The 18039-nt window shown below is 57.9% G+C and overlaps 6 protein-coding genes across 6 annotated transcripts; 3 read left to right on the forward strand and 3 right to left on the reverse strand.

Moving 5' to 3' along the window:
• Positions 1-140: 140 nt before the first annotated feature.
• Positions 141-1664, reverse strand: MKK02DRAFT_32867 (uncharacterized protein; the record flags this gene model as incomplete). The annotated part of the gene is made up of 11 exons (XM_053088592.1): positions 141-215; positions 266-309; positions 368-458; positions 595-784; positions 843-937; positions 976-1111; positions 1164-1167; positions 1224-1279; positions 1343-1419; positions 1474-1557; positions 1602-1664. The coding sequence occupies 11 exons, from the start codon at positions 1662-1664 to the stop codon at positions 141-143; spliced, it is 915 nt and encodes a 304-aa protein (XP_052945225.1).
• Positions 1665-2292: 628 nt separating this feature from the next.
• On the forward strand, positions 2293-4723 carry MKK02DRAFT_32868 (Rec8 like protein-domain-containing protein; the record flags this gene model as incomplete). Its single annotated transcript, XM_053088593.1, has 6 exons — positions 2293-2416; positions 2583-2722; positions 2780-2883; positions 2931-3445; positions 3491-4530; positions 4580-4723. The coding sequence occupies 6 exons, from the start codon at positions 2293-2295 to the stop codon at positions 4721-4723; spliced, it is 2067 nt and encodes a 688-aa protein (XP_052945226.1).
• Positions 4724-5550: 827 nt separating this feature from the next.
• On the reverse strand, positions 5551-6672 carry MKK02DRAFT_44140 (uncharacterized protein; the record flags this gene model as incomplete). The annotated part of the gene is made up of 1 exon (XM_053092794.1): positions 5551-6672. The coding sequence occupies one exon, from the start codon at positions 6670-6672 to the stop codon at positions 5551-5553; it is 1122 nt and encodes a 373-aa protein (XP_052945227.1).
• An 834-nt stretch (positions 6673-7506) lies between these two features.
• On the forward strand, positions 7507-11046 carry MKK02DRAFT_44141 (uncharacterized protein; the record flags this gene model as incomplete). The annotated part of the gene is made up of 4 exons (XM_053092795.1): positions 7507-10210; positions 10267-10371; positions 10423-10572; positions 10619-11046. 4 exons carry the CDS (start codon positions 7507-7509, stop codon positions 11044-11046), a joined length of 3387 nt encoding a protein of 1128 aa, XP_052945228.1.
• A 620-nt stretch (positions 11047-11666) lies between these two features.
• Positions 11667-12678, reverse strand: MKK02DRAFT_44142 (t-SNARE; the record flags this gene model as incomplete). Its single annotated transcript, XM_053092796.1, has 6 exons — positions 11667-11743; positions 11794-11888; positions 11952-12058; positions 12109-12252; positions 12335-12599; positions 12647-12678. 6 exons carry the CDS (start codon positions 12676-12678, stop codon positions 11667-11669), a joined length of 720 nt encoding a protein of 239 aa, XP_052945229.1.
• Positions 12679-12955: 277 nt separating this feature from the next.
• MKK02DRAFT_32872 (Conserved WD40 repeat-containing protein) lies at positions 12956-17986 on the forward strand (the record flags this gene model as incomplete). Its single annotated transcript, XM_053088594.1, has 9 exons — positions 12956-13404; positions 13449-13894; positions 13942-14777; positions 14823-15207; positions 15253-15754; positions 15805-16827; positions 16876-17072; positions 17126-17224; positions 17277-17986. 9 exons carry the CDS (start codon positions 12956-12958, stop codon positions 17984-17986), a joined length of 4647 nt encoding a protein of 1548 aa, XP_052945230.1.
• Positions 17987-18039: the final 53 nt, after the last annotated feature.

Consider the following 18039-nt stretch of genomic DNA (forward strand, 5'->3'; position numbering starts at 1 on the left):
GAGGGCTGGGTCGGAGCTGAGCTCTAGCTCTTCCCGAGATCGACCGAGGTCGGTAGAGACAAGGTCCATATCACTCATATGCATGGCTTCCTGCTCATCTAGCGTACTCATACCGTCTAGCGCCCCAATATGGAGGACGTCTAAGGGTCAAAGTCCTCAGCAGCGGAGAAGTATTCGGTGGCAATCCGTTGTTGCGCCTCGAGCGTAGTCTCCCCCTACCGTGTCAGCTTGCGCTCTTAGAGGAACTGGTGAAGGCCGGACATACCTCCTCGGGATCGATGTTGCGCACGAAGAGGAACTTTCTGCCAACTAGACGCATCAGCAAAGATCTTCGAGAGTCGAGCTGGGGCAGAGGGTCAGTACTCACAGAGCAGCTTAGCGTCGACCTCGCCGTCCAGCTCGGTCCCCTTGGCGCCGAAAACGACCCCGCCCGATTCCTGCATGATGCAGATGCCCGCCTGGTCGTCAGCTACCTTGTTGACTTTCTGAGGGAGATGTATCATACGCAGACGTCCCAGCTTCGACACTGCTCCGTCAGCTCTGCATCCCCGTGGAGTCACATTGCTCCATGTATGGGATCGTGAGCTGACTCACCCCGATTTCAGCATACATGTCCACCGCACCCCTCGCGGCCATCGCGATGCTCATCGCTGCAGACCCTGAAATCCTGAGGCCATGCACCAGCTTTCCGCCCTCTTCAGGCCGAGCGGCGAGGGAGTGGTAGGTCTTGAACTTGGGTAGGAGCTCGGATGGGTTCCGGCGGGATGCGCAGTCAACCATGATCCTGTCCTTGTCAGCCGAGCTCTGGCCAGGAGAGCATGGCAGGAATGCTTATGACTTACATGGCCTTGCTGAGTGACGGCAAAGGGCGTGCCTTGCCATACAAAGGAAGAGGGAGTTCGTTCCAGAATGCGCCTTTGCCCTTGGCGGCGTAATACTGCAGACTGTCAGCTGCGGAACCGGGATCACGCGCACAGATGGAGGACTCGCGATGTGGTCCAAGAACGGGTTGTAGATCACACCTATGACGGGCTGACCTCCGACTGTCAGTCCGATGGAGGTGCAACAGTCAGGATGGCCGTGTACGAAGTTGGCGGTACCGTCGATAGGGCTGTATAATCAGTTGCAATGCCTCAAGGCAAGCACTCAATCGGTGCACTTACTCGACTGCACATTGTTAGTATGTATAGCGACCATGTTCGAGGCATATGCTCATGACTTACTGATCCATGTCGGAACTTCCGTGAGGGGCTCTCCTTCGTACGTCTCTTCGCCGATACTGGTTGTCAACCTGGGCCAGGAAATAGAGCCGTGGTCTGATACAACGCGGTAGCGAGCTCACAATTCGTGCTCGGGATACGCCTTGCTCACTTGCTCTCGGATATACGCCTCCACCGCCTTATCCACCTCTGTGACGAGCTACCTCAGTCAGCTATTGGGCAAGGAGCGTCCGGCTGATCAGCTGCTACTTACGTCGACGCTGCTCGCTTTCTCTTCCTCGGGCTGGGCTTCGGCGCGCATACGGCGTTCTTGACCATCCTTCATCATGGCTCCGACCTGACCGTCAGCAGCGAGCGTCTATGTAAGCCCAGAGGACTTACCTCGCGGGCGAGCTGCTTTGCGAATGTGAGGACAGCGTCCAGGTTGAGATCAGTTGCGGACATGTTGAAGCGCGTCCGAGGTGTATTGGTCGGAGAGCGGGGGAAAGATTGGGCTGTCTTATAGCCATGACTCGCTCGATGTGAACATTGGAGCGTCTCCCTGAAACCGCCCCCTCGTCCCAGCGAATCTGGCGTCGATGCTCAAAGGAAACGATAGACGAGAGAACAATGAAATCTCACAGCCTCAGCGACCGTCAGCAAGAAATCAGTCGCGTGCTCTTTTTGCCCGATCTGGACGCGTTATGACCCTGAAACGCGGACTTTGGACCCTGAGTTGACTGGATCACGCGAAGGAGTTCGTCCGCGCCGTCCTCGAGGCCTTCCGAGGCGACATCGAGCTCTCTTTTGTCGTTCACACTCCACCCAGTAGACCTATATACATATAATCACGCGCTTTCTCCTTGCTTGCTTCTCTTGTCGTGCTGTGGGCCTCCTAATTACTATTTATATCCTAGTCTGCTGGTCAGACGAAATCCATCAACTATTTTCCGCGGCCCGTATCTCGCCATCTCCCCTTCGCCTGCCTGATCATCTCCGCCCCCGCAAACCGGCACGCCCCTTCTTTGCCTGACCTGCTTCACGACGGTCTATCGCCTCCTCGTTTCCGGCAAAGTACAAGTTTATCGGCGGAATGCTTCTCACCGAGCTCATCCTCTCAAAGCGCGGACCGCTAGCGAAGGTCTGGCTGTCGGCGCATCATGAACGGAAATTGAGCAAGCAGCAGACGCTGGGAGTGGACGTGGAGGAGAGTGTAGGTGAGTGTTATGTTATGGATCTCGTGTGTCGCATAGATGCCTCGGGTGGGCATACAGGTGCTCGGGGCGGACGCCGGAGGGGTCGTGAGGATACGAGGCAGAGCGAAGGGGGAGCTAGGATCACCCCGGATGTGAAAGTGGCATGGAGGGAAGCTGACTTGTGCAGATGCTATTCTTACACAAGATGAAGGACCCACAACTCTCCGTCTCTCCGGACAACTCATGCTGGGTGTCACCAGGATCTACTCGCGGAAAGTGCAGTACCTCCTGGATGATTGCAAGGAGACCAAAGACCGGATTAGCTTGGTTAGTTTATGGAGCATCACGCGACTCGGCAGCGGGAGAGATGAGCTGATCATTCAGGCTTTCCGTCCCGGTGTTGTCGACTTGCCGGAGGACCAGATCAAGGCGTCAAAGAATGCCATCACCTTCTCGGACGCGCGGAATGACTTTGACTTCTTCGACTGGTGAGCTGATGTGGTCATGGACGCGTACCAGCTAGCTGACATCAAAGGTCATGGAACGCTCCTGCTGGCGGCGCAGAATTCCAAACCTCCAAGTTCACAGCATCCCAAGCCAAAATCCTCAAACCCACTACCAAGGAATTCGGAGCCTACAACTTCGGTCAACCCGCCCCTCCTTCCCTCTACGGCGGCTCCAGTTCCCGTCACGGCTCGCACGACGGCGAGACGTCTTCTCATCTGGACTCGCAAGATTTCTCGGGTATCGACCTCGATCTCAACTTGGACGACTTTGCGCCCGGCCGACCCGCCGACGATGCATTCTCGGTCGAGATGGGTCGGAGGGAAAGTGCGAGTCGCCAGGGCAGCGTGATGAGCGAGATGATCATTGCGAGGGGAAGGGATAGTAGTGTGGGGATGGGCAACTTTGATGCGGGAGGGTTCGACGCCGGGTTTGATGGTGGATTTGACGGAGGAGCGGAGTTTGAGCAGGTGGATCTGCATCTGGATCTGGATGCGTTTGGCGCGGATGAGCCGTTGCCTGAGCTGAGGAAGGAGGGGCGTGCAGGTGCGTGTCCAGCTTGTTACCAAATAGGGCATAGCTAATATTCAGAATCGATCATCTCGTCCACCCTCTCCACTCCCCCTCCAGCCTCACCCCAAGAAACCGTCGACGCCGACATCACCCCTCGTACCGCCGTCCGCATCGCCAAAGCACCTGAACGTCTCAGCGAGAAACGGGTCAAGAAGCCTCGCATGATTCGCGCGGACCAAGAGCTCGAGCTCGACGACTCGTACTTTGCCGCTCCAAAGGGCGATTCTGCCATCCTCCGGCAAGACGACTTTGTCGCTTTCGACGCCGCGTCGGCCGGACTTCTCGGAAACGACTCGACAGATCCGGCGGATATCTTCCTCCCTACCGTCAAGGTCGGGAATGAGTCGATGATCTACGCTGGTCCCGCTGGGTTGGCGGAGGAGCTTCGGGAGTTCTTCATGTTCCCCACGACAGTGCTGCGGAGGGGTCGGGCTGCGTCGGGCGTGGATGATGGGGAGGAGAGACAGGCCAAGCGGCCCCGCTTAGAGGCGCCAGAGGCGGACGAGCAGGAGCCGGAGGCGGAGGCGCCGCTCGCGCATGAGGACGAGGAGGTGGAGATCGGGCGTCGGCAATCCACACTGCCGCCCGATTTCGACTTTGATCCCCTCGCGGGCCGGATGGGACCGGACGACACCTTTGACTTCCAGCCGGACAACATGATGGACGATCAACCAATGTTCGATCTCGGCGACAACATGACACCCCGGAAAGAGACGCCCGCCCCGGACAACCAGGCGATGCGTCAACCATCCCTCGCTCCCTCCCTCGCTCCATCCCGCGCAGAAAGTCTGGCTCGACAAGTCCAGTACGGCGAGACTGGGGACGAGTACGCTCTGGCGATGTTTGATGCGCGGACGGGGGTATCGGAGAGCCAGAGCCAAAGTCAGGCCATGAGCCAGAGTCAGGTGACGCCGACGAAGAGTGTCGCTTCGGAGGCTATGACGAAGGGAGGGTATAGCAAGAATACGGGGATGGCGATGGGCCTGTTGAGGAGGGAATTGGAGGTGATTGAGGGAGAGGCGGCAAAGAAGGTCGAGTTTGACCAGATTGCGCAGAAGGTGAGTCTGAGCACGTGAAGGCGGGCAAGGGCAACAGCTGATCTATCAGGCGTCAAAACGAGCTGCTGCAACATTCTTCTTTGAGCTGCTTGTGCTGGGTACTAGGGATTGCGTCAAGTTGGAGCAGAAGAAGCCGTTCGAGGGGATCGAAGTGAGGGGCAAGGAGAAGCTGTGGGAGGAGATTGCGGCTTGATCTGTGACGACAAGTGGGCGGTATCGTGTTGGGCGGATGATGGGGATCTATAGACCGGATCTATGGCTTTCAAGCTGATGATATCTCGAATGATGCTATGTACAATGATGTTGATAATGAATGCATGTATCTTGATCTGCTGTATATGCTGTTATCCATCTATGCACATGCCAAGGCACCAACCGTCGACGGCGTCTGACAGCCCTTCATATACTTTGTAGATCAGTCATTTTCGACCGCGTAGCGAACCTTAATGACAGTAGTCACTTCAACCTACACTTGAAAAGTATCGTCTTTGGCACCGGGGCAACCTTGTCCTAAAGGCGCGCGGTCAATTAGCAGTAGGACGACGAGAGTTGTCTTTTTGCAGTCTGCCGCACGCTTGGTGGCGGCGGCTATAGCAGGGGGTCTTCCTTGCAGCTGAATAGCGGAACACGCCGGGTGGCGATGTGGAGGTGGCAATTGCTGGTGCATACCATCGTGGCTCCCGTGCGTCGAGCCGGAGTCGATGCCGAGTCGGGGACAGTCGCGCGATGCCCATGAGGAGAGTTGCTGTGTTGAAAGAGGCTCGAGTCAAGCTGTCCTGGTCTTTGGGGCCGGCCACGACTCCTCATTCCTCATTGCATCACATTCACCGTCTGTCTGTCTGTTACTGATTCCTGAGCGATATGTAAGGTCAAATACGGCTACTTCTGATGCTATCTACGCATGTGCATGATGAAGAGACCGAGATTATTCACGTTCTATATATTTGCTATACACAACACCCTCATGCTATTCACCATGACTCCGGCTACATACCCATTTCAACTACTCTGCCCCTGCCCCTATCTGCCGTCCCTCCCTCCCACCCCGCTTCGGTTCCCCCATCGCCTCCCTATATTCCGCGCCCATGTCCACCATCCGCGTACTTCGTCATCCCGTTCCCGCTCCCCAACACAGGCCGGAATTAAGCCGCACGCCTCGCACATGGGCGCATCATCGATGGGTCGCCACATGATCTGATCACGATTGTGTTCGCACGACCTGAGGAGGCGACCGCCGAGTCCTTCGGCGACTATCCGTTGCTGTTCCGCCGATAGGTGATAGTCCTGCGCCGCAAACTCAAAGGGCATCCCCGTGGGCTGCAGTCCAGCCCGCATGCAGATCAGGAGGGGCATGGCATACGCTGGGTCAAGTCCGGATGGCTTCCAGCGAGGAGCGGAGCAAAAGATCTCGAGATCGATGGCCGCCGATCCCAGCTCCCCTCCAGCCCGCGATTTACGAGCCTGCAAAGCACGCTCCACCGTACTCCTCATATTGGCCATCGTGGCGGGGAAGTCCTCGTCACGTCCGAGATCGCTCATGAATTTGACCGGACCGCCGAGGGGAAGTGGGAGGGGTGGAGCATTGGCGGGGAAGTGGATTGTAGTGGTGAAGCCGGTCCTATCGATTGGATTTAGGTCGGAGGAAGGGGGAGAGAGGGGGCCCAAGATGTCGCGGACGCAAAGGTGGGTGACTGTCGATCCAGCAAGGATGTTTTGGAAGTGTGAAGCGCAGTCCGCGAGCTCGGCCGAATGAGGCGCGTCGGCCCGCAGATGGGATTGGTATTGGTCCCAGGTCCCGTCCTGGGCCCCGAAAATTGACGCCACCGCCACTGTCTCCAGATTGGGCAATACCTTCCCCATTCCCAAGCGATCAAGCTGTGAGAAATCCTCCAGTAGACCCTTCACCTCCGCCGCGCAATTGGCCATCAAAAGCGCCTTCTTCCCCTTGGGTGTGTTCGCCGACCCACACGCCGTCCAAAGAGTCGAGCCGGACCTGCAGAGTTCCGTGTATTCTGGCTCTTTGTCTTTCTCGCCGTACTCGATAAAGAGGTGTTTGGTATGCTGAAGGGGGGAGTGGACCGAGGAAGGGTTGGCGTTTCTGATCAGGGAGGGAAAGTCGTCCGTTGTGACCGTCTTATACATAAGGGGTGTTGCGACGTCTCACAGCGCCTGCCCAATCAGCTGATGCTGCAAATGGAGGATGAATTCGAGAACCAGTTGTACGAAATATGAGGGACCTACCCGCGATACACGCCGAATAATAGCCAAATCAGGCTGGCCAAGAACTGACCTATCCGTCGGGCGGGACAACGGCGCGGGCGAGGCTCGGTGAAGATATTTGACGATGTGTAACCATACGTCCTCGTTGACGCTGGATCGGTCGATCTCCATCTTAGTAAATATCTTCCGTAGAGGTGAAAGTGGAGGAGAGGAGGGCGAAGGGGAGACAAGTTGATTGATGAGAAGCTGAGAAGCAGGCTCGCAAATAAGCTCCACATTCCTCGAAAGCTTCTTTGCCCCTTGTTTCAGATTCGCTTCCGGCGGAAACTTCCGTGCGCTCACCCCTGTTTCTGAGGCCTAGGGATGGGGCCGACCCGGGTGGTGCCGGGTTGCGCCCCAGATTGCCAGGCCCCGCTGATCAAGTGAGAGTATAAAGCTCCTCAAGTCAGCGAGCCTTTGTCGATCTATGCATACGTACATCCTTTGTCTCGAAGCCCCTCCAGGGGTAATTGCGCTACCCCTGGGTCCATCCTCCTTGCAAGCGCTGAGAGGGACAATGCAAGACTCACAGCCTTGTTCATTCTGAGGGAGGGGTCCGGTATATATGTAAGGGTACTGAGAGTCAGCTCTTGTAGCTCGCCACCGGTAAGTTAGCAAAGTGACGCCCGTACTCTCGCGTACCGGCTACCCAATCCTCAGCCGTACACATTCACTCCTCGGCGCCAAGTCCCGCCACCGCGGTTATCACATTCGAGCATGGGACGGCGCATCGTTCATATGGCCCGCCCCAGCGCGGGGATCTCACCCATCACTCTCTTCGCCTTTGTCGTCGTAGTGGTAATCATTGGCTATGTCCTTCTTGGGCGGGGAAGCCAAAAGACTGAGACGACCGACGAAGCTGCGCCCCCAGTGGAGGGCTCCAGCTCCAAGAACTCCTCATCTCGGAAGAGCTCACGCCGACACAGTACCCCTCAGACCCCAGATCCTGTCCAGTCCGATACAGACTACCCTGACACCAGCGATACTGAGGCCTCACATAGCGGCAACGAGTCGGACGTATCTTCGGGTAATTCAGGAGGCCAAGGCGGAGGACGCGGGGGCGGTCGTAAGAAGGGTATTCTTACGCATAAGCGGCCACAGTCTGAGAGGGGTCGGCGAGGGTCAATCTCGTTCATCGATGATGACAAGGCTGCGAGCAGGTTATGGAGGTTCGACGATGAGGAACGGCCGAAAGAGATCTGGGAAGAGCCAGTCGTCTTTGGGGGTGGTATGAAACCTCCTCCCAAAGACGACTTCAGGGTACCCCACGAACAATCTCGCCTGCACATCTTCGAAGCTGCGCTGCTTGAAGGCAAACACCACGACCTGCTTGCTCGTATGAAAGAGGTGGAGAGTCTGGTATTCACCAACTGGATGGCGGCGGAAAGGCCAGACGCATCCCTCGGTGAGCGAGAGGCCTGGGCGACGAGGCTAGCGACGGCCGAGAGCGACTCCTGGGGCAGTACCCGCCGATGGGGGAAGTTACCCACTATCGTCTTCGATCTCTGTCTCGCCCTATTGAGAAGCAAAATCATCGACATCTCCACTCTGGCGGAAGTCATGTATGAAGAGCCTCACATACGCGACTGCAGGTCCTGCCCGGCCAAAGGCATCATCGAGGGAGGTTTTGAGGCGGTGGACATGGAACAGGGAGACGGCCTGCAGAAGGTCAGACGGCTGGTGCCCAAAAACGATGAGGCGGCGAGGGAGATCCTGATTGGGTGGTTCGCCCTACCTTACAGGGCATACCTAAGGGAGCAGTGGATGAACTGTCGGGCGCGTGTGGAAGCTGGCTACCGGCTCCCCGATTCCGTCATTGCGGCGCTTGGTACGCCAAGCGGCGACCCGGGGCTAGGCGGCGAGATGTTGAAGTGGCTGAGTTGGGCGGGACAGCGATACCTTGTCAACCGTCTCTTCACTCTAGGAGGGGCAGACCTGCTTGACGGTACCGCTCGTATCTCCATCACAAGGCTGGATGCCGGCGACGACTCTCTATTCAAGCTGGACGTGACGCTCTTCGTGCCAGAGGCGACCAATCTCGCCGACTTTGCGCGCGCCAAAGCTGCGGCAGACTGGATGCGCAACACCAAAGGGGTAGGCAAAGACGGCTCGGCGCATGGTGAGGGCTGGAAGGGGTCCAGTTACTGGCTCCGAGATGCCCTACACCGCTGTATCCACCTGTCAGGGTCTTGGATCTACGCAAACTTCAAAGGTCAGGACCAGAAGGTCAATCAACAGGAAGACCGGATCGCCCTTCGAAGACTCTTCATCCGCCCAGGTTACTCCAAAACTCATGTTGATATGGCCAAGGGCAGGATCAATGCGCAAGGGCCGGTGAAGGAGTACCACGACCAGAAACTGTCCGTGCTCATGCAGCTGCCACTAGACGCTGTAGCCAGAGCCGCAAAGTATAGGGAGGCGGTGAACGCGGTGAAGGGGATGGTGGATCGGTCCCGTTTCTCGATTATCAGGTTCACCAATGAACGTCAGCACAGCTGGTATACACCAGTGGAAGGTGCCACCGCCGCCGATCGCTTCGACCCCAGACAAATGGCATTCATGCTGGGCGTCATGGGAAGAGCCCTAGGCAAAGGCGTCTACTATGACGAGTTCACCATGGAAGACGAGGCGACTTATGCGATAACAGAGAGTAACGTCTCTATTCAAACGGAATTGACACCTGGTTCCGTCCATCTCGACTTTGGCGGTATCTTGCCCTATGTCGCGATGACAACGGCAGGTCAGATGAAGGCGGACTTCGTTTGGCTTAAAGACATGCCCCGAGTCAGGACGTACTATCTACCTCTGATGGCCGGTGCGCCAATCGCATCACGCGGGGAGAGTAAGCTGGTGTATCAGGGGATGGAAAGCTTAGGGAAGACGTCAGTGCAGTGGTGTACTGCTCGATGGGCATTGGACCGGAGCACGGGAATCTGGGCGGCCATGGCTCTCTGGGATGATGTGGAGAGGCGGACGGCGTTCGTCGTCATGGTCGACTCGCTGGAAGAAGGGCGCCGAGTCTTGCATCAGCAGCTCGAAGGCGTATTCGTCTATGAAGTCATCGACTCCCTCTTCGCCAAAGGCCTCGAAGCCACGGAGGGGGGTGCGATAGGGCAAGCCAACCGGTACCAAACTTCAGATGGAGCGAGGAGAAGGGTCGAGATAGACCTCACCCGGATGCTGTATATCATCAGCAAGGCGCTTCAGTTGACGACCATCGTGGAATGTTCCACCGGCAACAGTCACCCGGGTGTTTATCTTCATTTGTATACAGCAACCGCTGCCCAGCTATTGGCCAAGTGGGATGCGCTACCCGAGCGCAGGAGTCAGCTAGCACCACCTGTAGTGCCCGAGCCAGCCGAGACTCCCCAGCCGCTTGCGCCTCGTAGGAACGTCGGCTTTGCAGAGGCGGAAGGCGATGGTACGTACTGGTCTTGTTCACGCTCAATGAGGACGACAATTCTGACGGCTGTGCAGATGATCAAGCGGCCCCTCGCAGCGCTGGAAGCCAGAAAGGTCCACCTGATGTGGGGCCCACCCCACACTCTTCTACTCCCGGCGGATCCACCGGAAAAGTCGGTCGTGAGTTGGTCGTTTCTGCGTCGGAAGGCTTGATTTGCTGACCGTCCGCAGCAGCATCGAAGTTGCGTTGGACTCGACCCGATGTTGGCACCGAGGAGGAGGAATTAGCGCTCGCGGCGCTGAGAGCCCAGTATTTCGGTCTACTGCAGCCAAAGACCGCAGCTGAGCTGGACGAGTTGAAGCGCGCCGGAGGGGTCGTCGGTGAGTCATGTCTGTGGCGGGCCGGGATCGTCGGCTGATCTTGTAGACCCAAGAGAAGCGCATGTTCAGGTGCCGTGGGCGGGCTCAGCCATCCCGGACGATGTACTTGACGCGGCGATGAACCGGCCTCTTTGGGACAAGAAGGGGAGCGACAGCCGCATGATGATCTGGCATCAGCTGCATATAAGCTGTCAACTGGGAGAGGAGGATCTGACATCGGCCATTCAAGCTAAGCTTGGTCACAGCCCCCCTCTCACGGCAGCCGATCAGCTGGAGCGGAAGCGTGCGTACCAAGCCGCGGATGTCAACGGGAAGAAAGCGCTACTCGAGAGGTACAGGGCCGACTTAGCCAGGAGGATCGAGGAAAGGGGCGCTGCCGAGAGGGTCAGGGTGTATATGTTGGACCAAGCAGGTCGAGAGAACGACAACAGGAAGGACTTCAGGGTGGCGATCGAGAAGAATAAGAAAGTGTAGTGTGGTGGATGATCCGATGGGCGAAGGTCCCCGAGCGGTCGCAGTCAGGCTTCAGGGGCTGGTGGGGAAAATGGTAGTCAGATTGCTGCGCCGAGTTAGCTAGTCTAGTCGAGTCGAGTACAGTAGTTGTCCATTACGTGTTGTTAGCGTTATAAACCCGTGAGTAGCTAGTTTAGCTAGATGCTGAATTATACAGTAACCTTGTAAACAACATTTGTGTTTGATGGTTCGTAGACGGAGAGGGATAAGGCCAAAACCGGAGGAGGTCTAGACTGCAGTCAGTATGCGATGCGATTAGTCGGGCCCGCCTTGTGAGTTTGACGCGAAACGAGTCGCCGCGAGGCGACAGTGCAATGGCATCGGTCTGGATTGCCTCACCTCTATGTATGCTCGAACGCCTCTCTCCCGTCCGCGCCTCACCGGTGAGCAGCTTAGACCATAGCAGCGGCTATGAAGCTCGATACCTGATGCCCATTGGTCTGGCTGCTTCGCTGCCTTTCCCGCCGCGATCACAACGCTCAGCCTAGACTTAGCGTGTGGGGATGGCTAAGAAGATCCGTGGATCGCGGACCGCCGAGGGCTGGGGCACGAAAGAGGCCGCTGGCGCCCAGACCGACTGATTATGTGAGGATGACGGCGACGAGCAGAATGATGAGGACGAAGATCAAAATGCAGATGCACCATCCGCTTTTTGTTTCTGGCGTATCAGCTGTGGCTCGCAGATCCGAAAGAAGGGTTGCAAATCACCTTCGTTGCGCCGTATGAAATCATTCAGCTGTCGAGTAGCTTTCCGCAGACGACTATCTGTTGTGTCGACCCGAGTTGAGAGGTCATCCAGCATCCTGCACAACACTGTCAGCTTACGCCGATTGCAATTGCGGTCTGTCACATTCAGGCAGACTTACTCTGACTGCTCATTCACCTCATTCCCAATTAGTCCAGCTTGACTCGCCAAGGTATGCAGTGTACCAGAAATGACGCCCAGGGTATCATCTTGTCGGCGCATGAGCGTCTGCCGATATCAGCGACGCTCCGAGCTTCATCAGAAGAGCTAAGACGTACCTGTTGCTCCTCCATCTCCCATCTCCGGGTTTCTTCCACATCCTCGTCGCCCCGCTCAAGATCCGCATCCGGGTTGTCGGTATACTTTGCTGGTGCTTTCCCCTTCCCTCCCCGGCTATTCGATGTGATCTTTCGTCTGAGTCCCTAGTATGGGTATCAGCATCACCATACTCATATCAGGAAGCTAGCGATATGTAGCGCAGCTGTTATGGGTCGAAGAGCTCACCTGTACCTCCCTCTTCACCCTCTCCACAAAGGCCCTTCTTCCCTTCTTTTCACCTTCTCCTATTCCCCATCTGTCCCCAACAGCCTCTACGGCCCGTACACTCTCATCCAGATCCTCCAAATCCCCCTCGAGCAGATCTAGCACTCGGCTAATTTCGTCTGCCGCCTGGCGAGCTGCAGGCGTTTCTCGGCTTGACGATTGGGAGCGGATGCGTTCTTGAGAGGTGAGAAGGGTATGGAGAGTGGAGAGGTTGGATTCGACATCGCTGACTGTCAGTTCGAGGCTGGCGAAGAGGGAGGAAAGAGTAATCACCCCTTAACGTCTAGATATGGGTCTCTTGACATCCTGCCGCTGAACTACGCGATATGACCTCCGAAGTTTGGTCGGGCGTCCTATGCAGCGCGGCCCTTCCTGAAGGCCTGTCCTATCGAATGAGACGTCACTCCGGTCGCTGAGATTTGGCACTGTTGGGCAGTGTATAGCAGTGTATAGCAGGATGAAGTATACCGAGAGCACGAGATGCCTTTGTGCCTCCACCTTGTTGAAGCCAACCCGGTCAACAGCGAGGATATTATCTGGCCAAGCTCTCCCCTCTCATCTCTACCTACATCACAGCATGACATGACTTCACCAGCGCAGGTAGCCCTGCCACTCTCGCCCCCGCCCTTCTCCCCTCCCTCACCGTTCACTACCACGGCTGGGACCCCTTTCGGGACATCCAGCCCTGGACTCTCCCTACCCCGCCGACCCTCCCTCTCGGCCACTCACTACTCCGAGTCGGCCTCTCGGCGGTCATCCGCCTCGCAGACGCCATCACACTCGTACCAGAACCTGACGAGGTCGTCTTTGCGTCCAAGGCTCGACAGGTCATTCACGGCTATCCGGAAGGTGGACCCGTTCCATGAAGGCGCAACTATTGAGGTGAATCAGCCGGTCGGGAGTCTGAGTATCAGCCCGAGTAATCGCGACGTCTGCCTCGCGAGTCGGAAGGGGCTGTACATCATCGATCTGGCGAACCTGAACAATGCGCCGAGGTTCATACCCCAGGGCGGGACCTGGCAGATTGCCGAGTGAGTCCTCAAACCCGGCTGAGGGAGATCAAGCTGACGGAAAGTGTCCAATGGTCCCCTCATCCCGCTACCTCCAACCTCATCCTCTCCACGTCCTCCCAGAAGCTGCTCGTATGGGACCTCGCGGCTCAGACCCACCTCCACCGCTCGATAGACGCCCACGCCCGCGCTATCACCGATATCAACTGGCATGCGCGGGATCCGAACCTCATGGCGACCGTGGCGATGGACGCGGGGATCAGGGCATGGGACCTCCGTAGTCTCCCTCGACCGGTCATGCGCCTGTGTGCATGGGGACAGGCAGGGACCCAGGTCAAGTGGAACCGACAGCACGACCACCTGCTCGCTACGGCGCATGGGAAGGAGGTATTAGTGTGGGACAACAGGAAGGGGTCAGTCCCGGTCGTAGCCTTCAAAGCGCACGACGCAAAGATCTACGGGCTGGACTGGGATAGACAGTGGAGGCACAAGCTGGTCACATGTTCACTAGGTGGGTCTGCTCGAATTGGGATTTAACTGGCTGGTACTGACGAGCAGACAAAACGGTCAAGTACTGGACGGTACCGGAACTCCGGACCTCAGCTGGCGCTACCGACGAGGCCTTCTACCCCGGCCTAGCCGCACCATCCGAAGCTACCTCTACCATCCACACCGGCTACCCCGTCTGGCGAGCCCGGAACCTTCCCTTCGGACACGGCGTCCTCACCCTTCCTCAGCGCGGATCGGACCATCTCGAGATGTACGCGCTAGGTAACGACGAGCCCGTCCAGACCTTCGAGGGCCACTCGGACGTCGTCAAGGACTTTGTGTGGCGCTCACGCGGGGGAGAAGACGCCAACTTTGAGAATCGCGAATTCCAGCTTATCACCTGGAGCAAGGATCATACGCTCCGAGTCTGGCCGATCCAGCGGGAAGTCGCCGAGAAGGTCGGATACCAGTATGGGGCGCCTATCCAGGTATTGGTATCTCGTCGAGGCGCAAAGGATATCACATATACGATACCGCACGATGCGGAGCAGCGGAAGACGCTGCCTATGCCGATCGTCAATGTGCCGTCGGGGATCGCCAAGGCAAAGTCAGTCAAGGTTGCTGAGGTAGGGATGACGAGGGGCGGTGGAAAGGCGGTAGGGATGGACCAGCTGGACTGGTTGACGAAAGTCGTCAAGAACAAGGCTAGTCCTGATAGCAGTGTCCAGCCAAGCCGGATGGGCAGTATCAGTCGGGGGGCGAGCAGGAGTGCGAGTAGGGAGAGGAGGCAGAGTGAGCGTGGCGTCAGCGTCGGGTTTGGCGATCGCGATGGGTGGATCAGTCTGAAGGACGAGGTCGTGCATGTCAATCGGCTCTTCCCTCGGCCTCGGATCAACTTTGAGAAGGTGAGCTTTCCAGTCATGAATGCATGAACCAGGCTTACATTCTAGATCGACCTACACCACCGCAAACTCACCATGTCGATGCTCGGTCCCTGGGCAAATGGCGAGCGCATGGCCTTTATTCGGATACACTGGCACTTTCCCGCCCAATACCCCTATGCCCCCGAAATACCCACTTTCGAGCTCGAGCGCAACCCCACGGTCTCCCCCATCGTTCGCCAAGAGATCATCATGACCATCAAAAGCATCCGGGCGGAGAACAGGCAATGTCTCGCAGCAATCAGCTCTTTTCTAGTCGGCGAGCACCAGCGGCTCGGACGGACGAGGGTGAATCTCGATAGCGATTCAGATAGCGAGAGGGAGGTGGATATTGGGGTGTCGAACAATGTAGTCATGCTCACTCGGACCTCTGGGGCTACATTTGGACCAAACGGTGAGTTACCCCATCTTTTGATCAGGATTTGAGCTGACTATCCAGGCGAGCTGGTCTGTTTCTTCCCGAAGCAGACCCTCCTTCCCCGACTCCGCGCCATGTCGCGCTCCCCATCCGTCAGCCGATCATCCAATCCCTTGTTGAAAGCCATGTCGGCTCTTGCGGGCCTCTCCAACCCGAACTCCCGTACGATCCGGACAAGACCCCGGATCCGCCGAGCTCGGATCGAGGTCGCTCCGCAAGCTGTACAGGCCGGATCGACAATGACAATTCACGATACAACAGCGCTCGGGCATCCCAGTAAGTACCTGGCGAGGCAGTACGGTATCCCCACCGAAGCGGCGGATTTGGACCGGATGGTCGGCGTCGCAATGGACGCGAAGCGGCTTGATCATGTCTTGCTGCTCGAGACGCTGAGGGGAGTGCTGGAGGATCCGCCTCCGCCTTATTCGCTCCATCCGAGCTTCCTTGGCGAGAAGGATGCCAGGCTAGATAGAGAAAGATGGGAGCGGGGAGTCGCGTCGCGCCTGGTGGTACTGGACCAAATGTGAGCTCTCATCTACGTCGACCGTTTGTGATTCGAGCTGACTTCTCTAGCTTCGATACTCTGATCGCTTTCCGTGATTTCCAGATGCTCGCTCTAGTGTCCGTGCTCGTTCTCCAGCACACCCAGTCCGAGATCGTCCCTGAGGTCCCACACCAACTCGTTGCGCACTCGCCCGAACAAGACTACTTTGGTCTCCCCCGGTCTACATCGTACCACACCCTCTCTCGTGGCCGGAGCGGTATCACCCCCAGCCCGAACCACCGCGCTGGATCCGGTATCCAGCCATTATCGCAATCTCACCGGAACTCGTCTTACTCTGCGTACGGGTCCAGCGGGGCCGGTGTCACTGGGAGCAGTAGCGGCGGTGGGGTATCGGGCTGGTCTTCCATCTTGCATCCGAGCACGATTTCACTGCGGAGCTCGGAGGCGGTCACGCCTAAAGACCGGACGAGCTTTGATCGGGGACCATACGGCCTGAGTATGGGGGACGACGCGTCGCCAACCCCCGGAGTGGGGCCGCATGCGGGTCTTGGGCGGGTCAAGTCGAGTCCCCGCGTACCGGAGTACGAGCCTCGTAGTGCTGGCGGACAAGATAAAGGCAGACGTCGTCATGATTCCGATATTGGACAGGGAGACCGCGGATCCCGCCGCCCTACGCATCTATCGATGGGCACCTACTCTTCCGGAGGGACAGCTACGCCCGGCCTTGGGCAGGCATCGAGCAATACTACCCCGACACCTGGCGATCACCGGGGTTCGGTACCTCCGCTCCGATCGGCAGAAACCGACCGGAGTCTGGGGAGTGTTGGTAGTGTAGGATTTGGGAGGCATCATTCCGCTGGGCATATACAGTCAGGGGGAAGTTCGGGCTGGGCGGGAGGGTCCGGGAGCGGTGCTGGTGGGGTCTTGAGATCGGCGAGGGCGTGGACGGATTCGAAGGAGAGTCCGGCGCCTGCCGGGAGGAGGCTGACGAGTGCGAGACGGGGGACTGTGAGACTGGAGGAGGAGAGGATGAAGGAGGGTAGAGGGAGGAGGACGTGTGGCGTCAGGATCGAGCTGGTCATGGACGATGCGTGAGTCACGAAAATTTCGTATGGATCGGAAGAGGCTGACGAGTCTAGTGAACCCCCTGCTCTGCTCTCGCCGGAGAGACTGAGGCAGTGTGAGGCGTGGAAACTCGCCTATGCGGACTTTCTGCTTCGGGCGGAATTGTACGGACTTCGTGCAGAATCGCTGGCCGTGCGCTTTCTGCCTGATGAGTCTGCCTCGGCGCAGGCCATGTCTACAAAGCCCGGCGGCTCTGAAAATACCGGCATTGGTGCGTCCTCCTTCTCGCTCCTCGGCTGATCAGGGACAAGCTGATCGTCGTAGCTTGTGTGACCTGCGGACCAACTCTCGGAGAGCTGTGTACTGCCTGCGGAGAGAAGGCCGTCCAGCCACTATGCTCCTTCTGCCGCCTACCGGTCAAAGGTCAGCCGACCGCTTGAGCATCTCCCAATATGTAGCGCCAGCTGACGCGAAGGTCTCTCGACGACATGCGCTATCTGCAACCACAAGACCCATCTCGCCTGCGCGCGGAAACAACAATCCGTTCTCAGCAGCCGCGCGCCGAGCGGGACCACCTGCGCAGCATGCCCATGTCGCTGTCTCGCGCAAGGCGGTCTTACCTCCGGCACCATCGCGTGCGCCACTACTTCCGCCGTTACGGCTCTTCCGGCCGCATCGGCTCCGTACGTCTCGTACGCTACCGCCGCGTCTGTCAGTGCCGCGCCTGCCTTCTCCAGGGGCGCCACTGCCTCCGCGTCCAACACCGGTACGCGGAGCTGGAAGATGCTCGATATGCTTCGGGAGCAGGATCGTCTTTTGGCAAATCCGTCTTCGTCGTCGAGCGGAGTGCAGAGCGCAGCGTCGTCCCCCGTAACTCAGTACCCGGCGACGGAGGGCTTCGGGCCACAAGTCGGGCAGCACGGCCATCGGCCCTCCTTCGGCGCATTCGGGACGGCCGCTCCGACTTCTGGTAGCTCGGGATATAGCGCGTTAGGTCTGGGCTTTGGCGAGGCCGGAACGGCCAGGAATGGAGAGGCAGAGCAGGCCGGACCGGCGGTATCGGCCGCGCCGCCGGAGAGGGAGAGAGAGGGTGGCGGGGCGGTACATTACGGTGCGGCTGGGATTTTGGCGCGCGCGAGGGCAGTGATGGACAGTGGATCTGGATGGAGATCTAATGGGTTGTAGGATCTAGAGCTAGGCGTTATATACATAATGCATACAATGGCGGACTATGCTTT

The sequence above is a fragment of the Dioszegia hungarica genome, assembly GCF_025882075.1.
Source record: "Dioszegia hungarica strain PDD-24b-2 chromosome Unknown MKK02contig_8, whole genome shotgun sequence".
Taxonomy (NCBI): Eukaryota; Fungi; Basidiomycota; class Tremellomycetes; order Tremellales; family Bulleribasidiaceae; genus Dioszegia; species Dioszegia hungarica.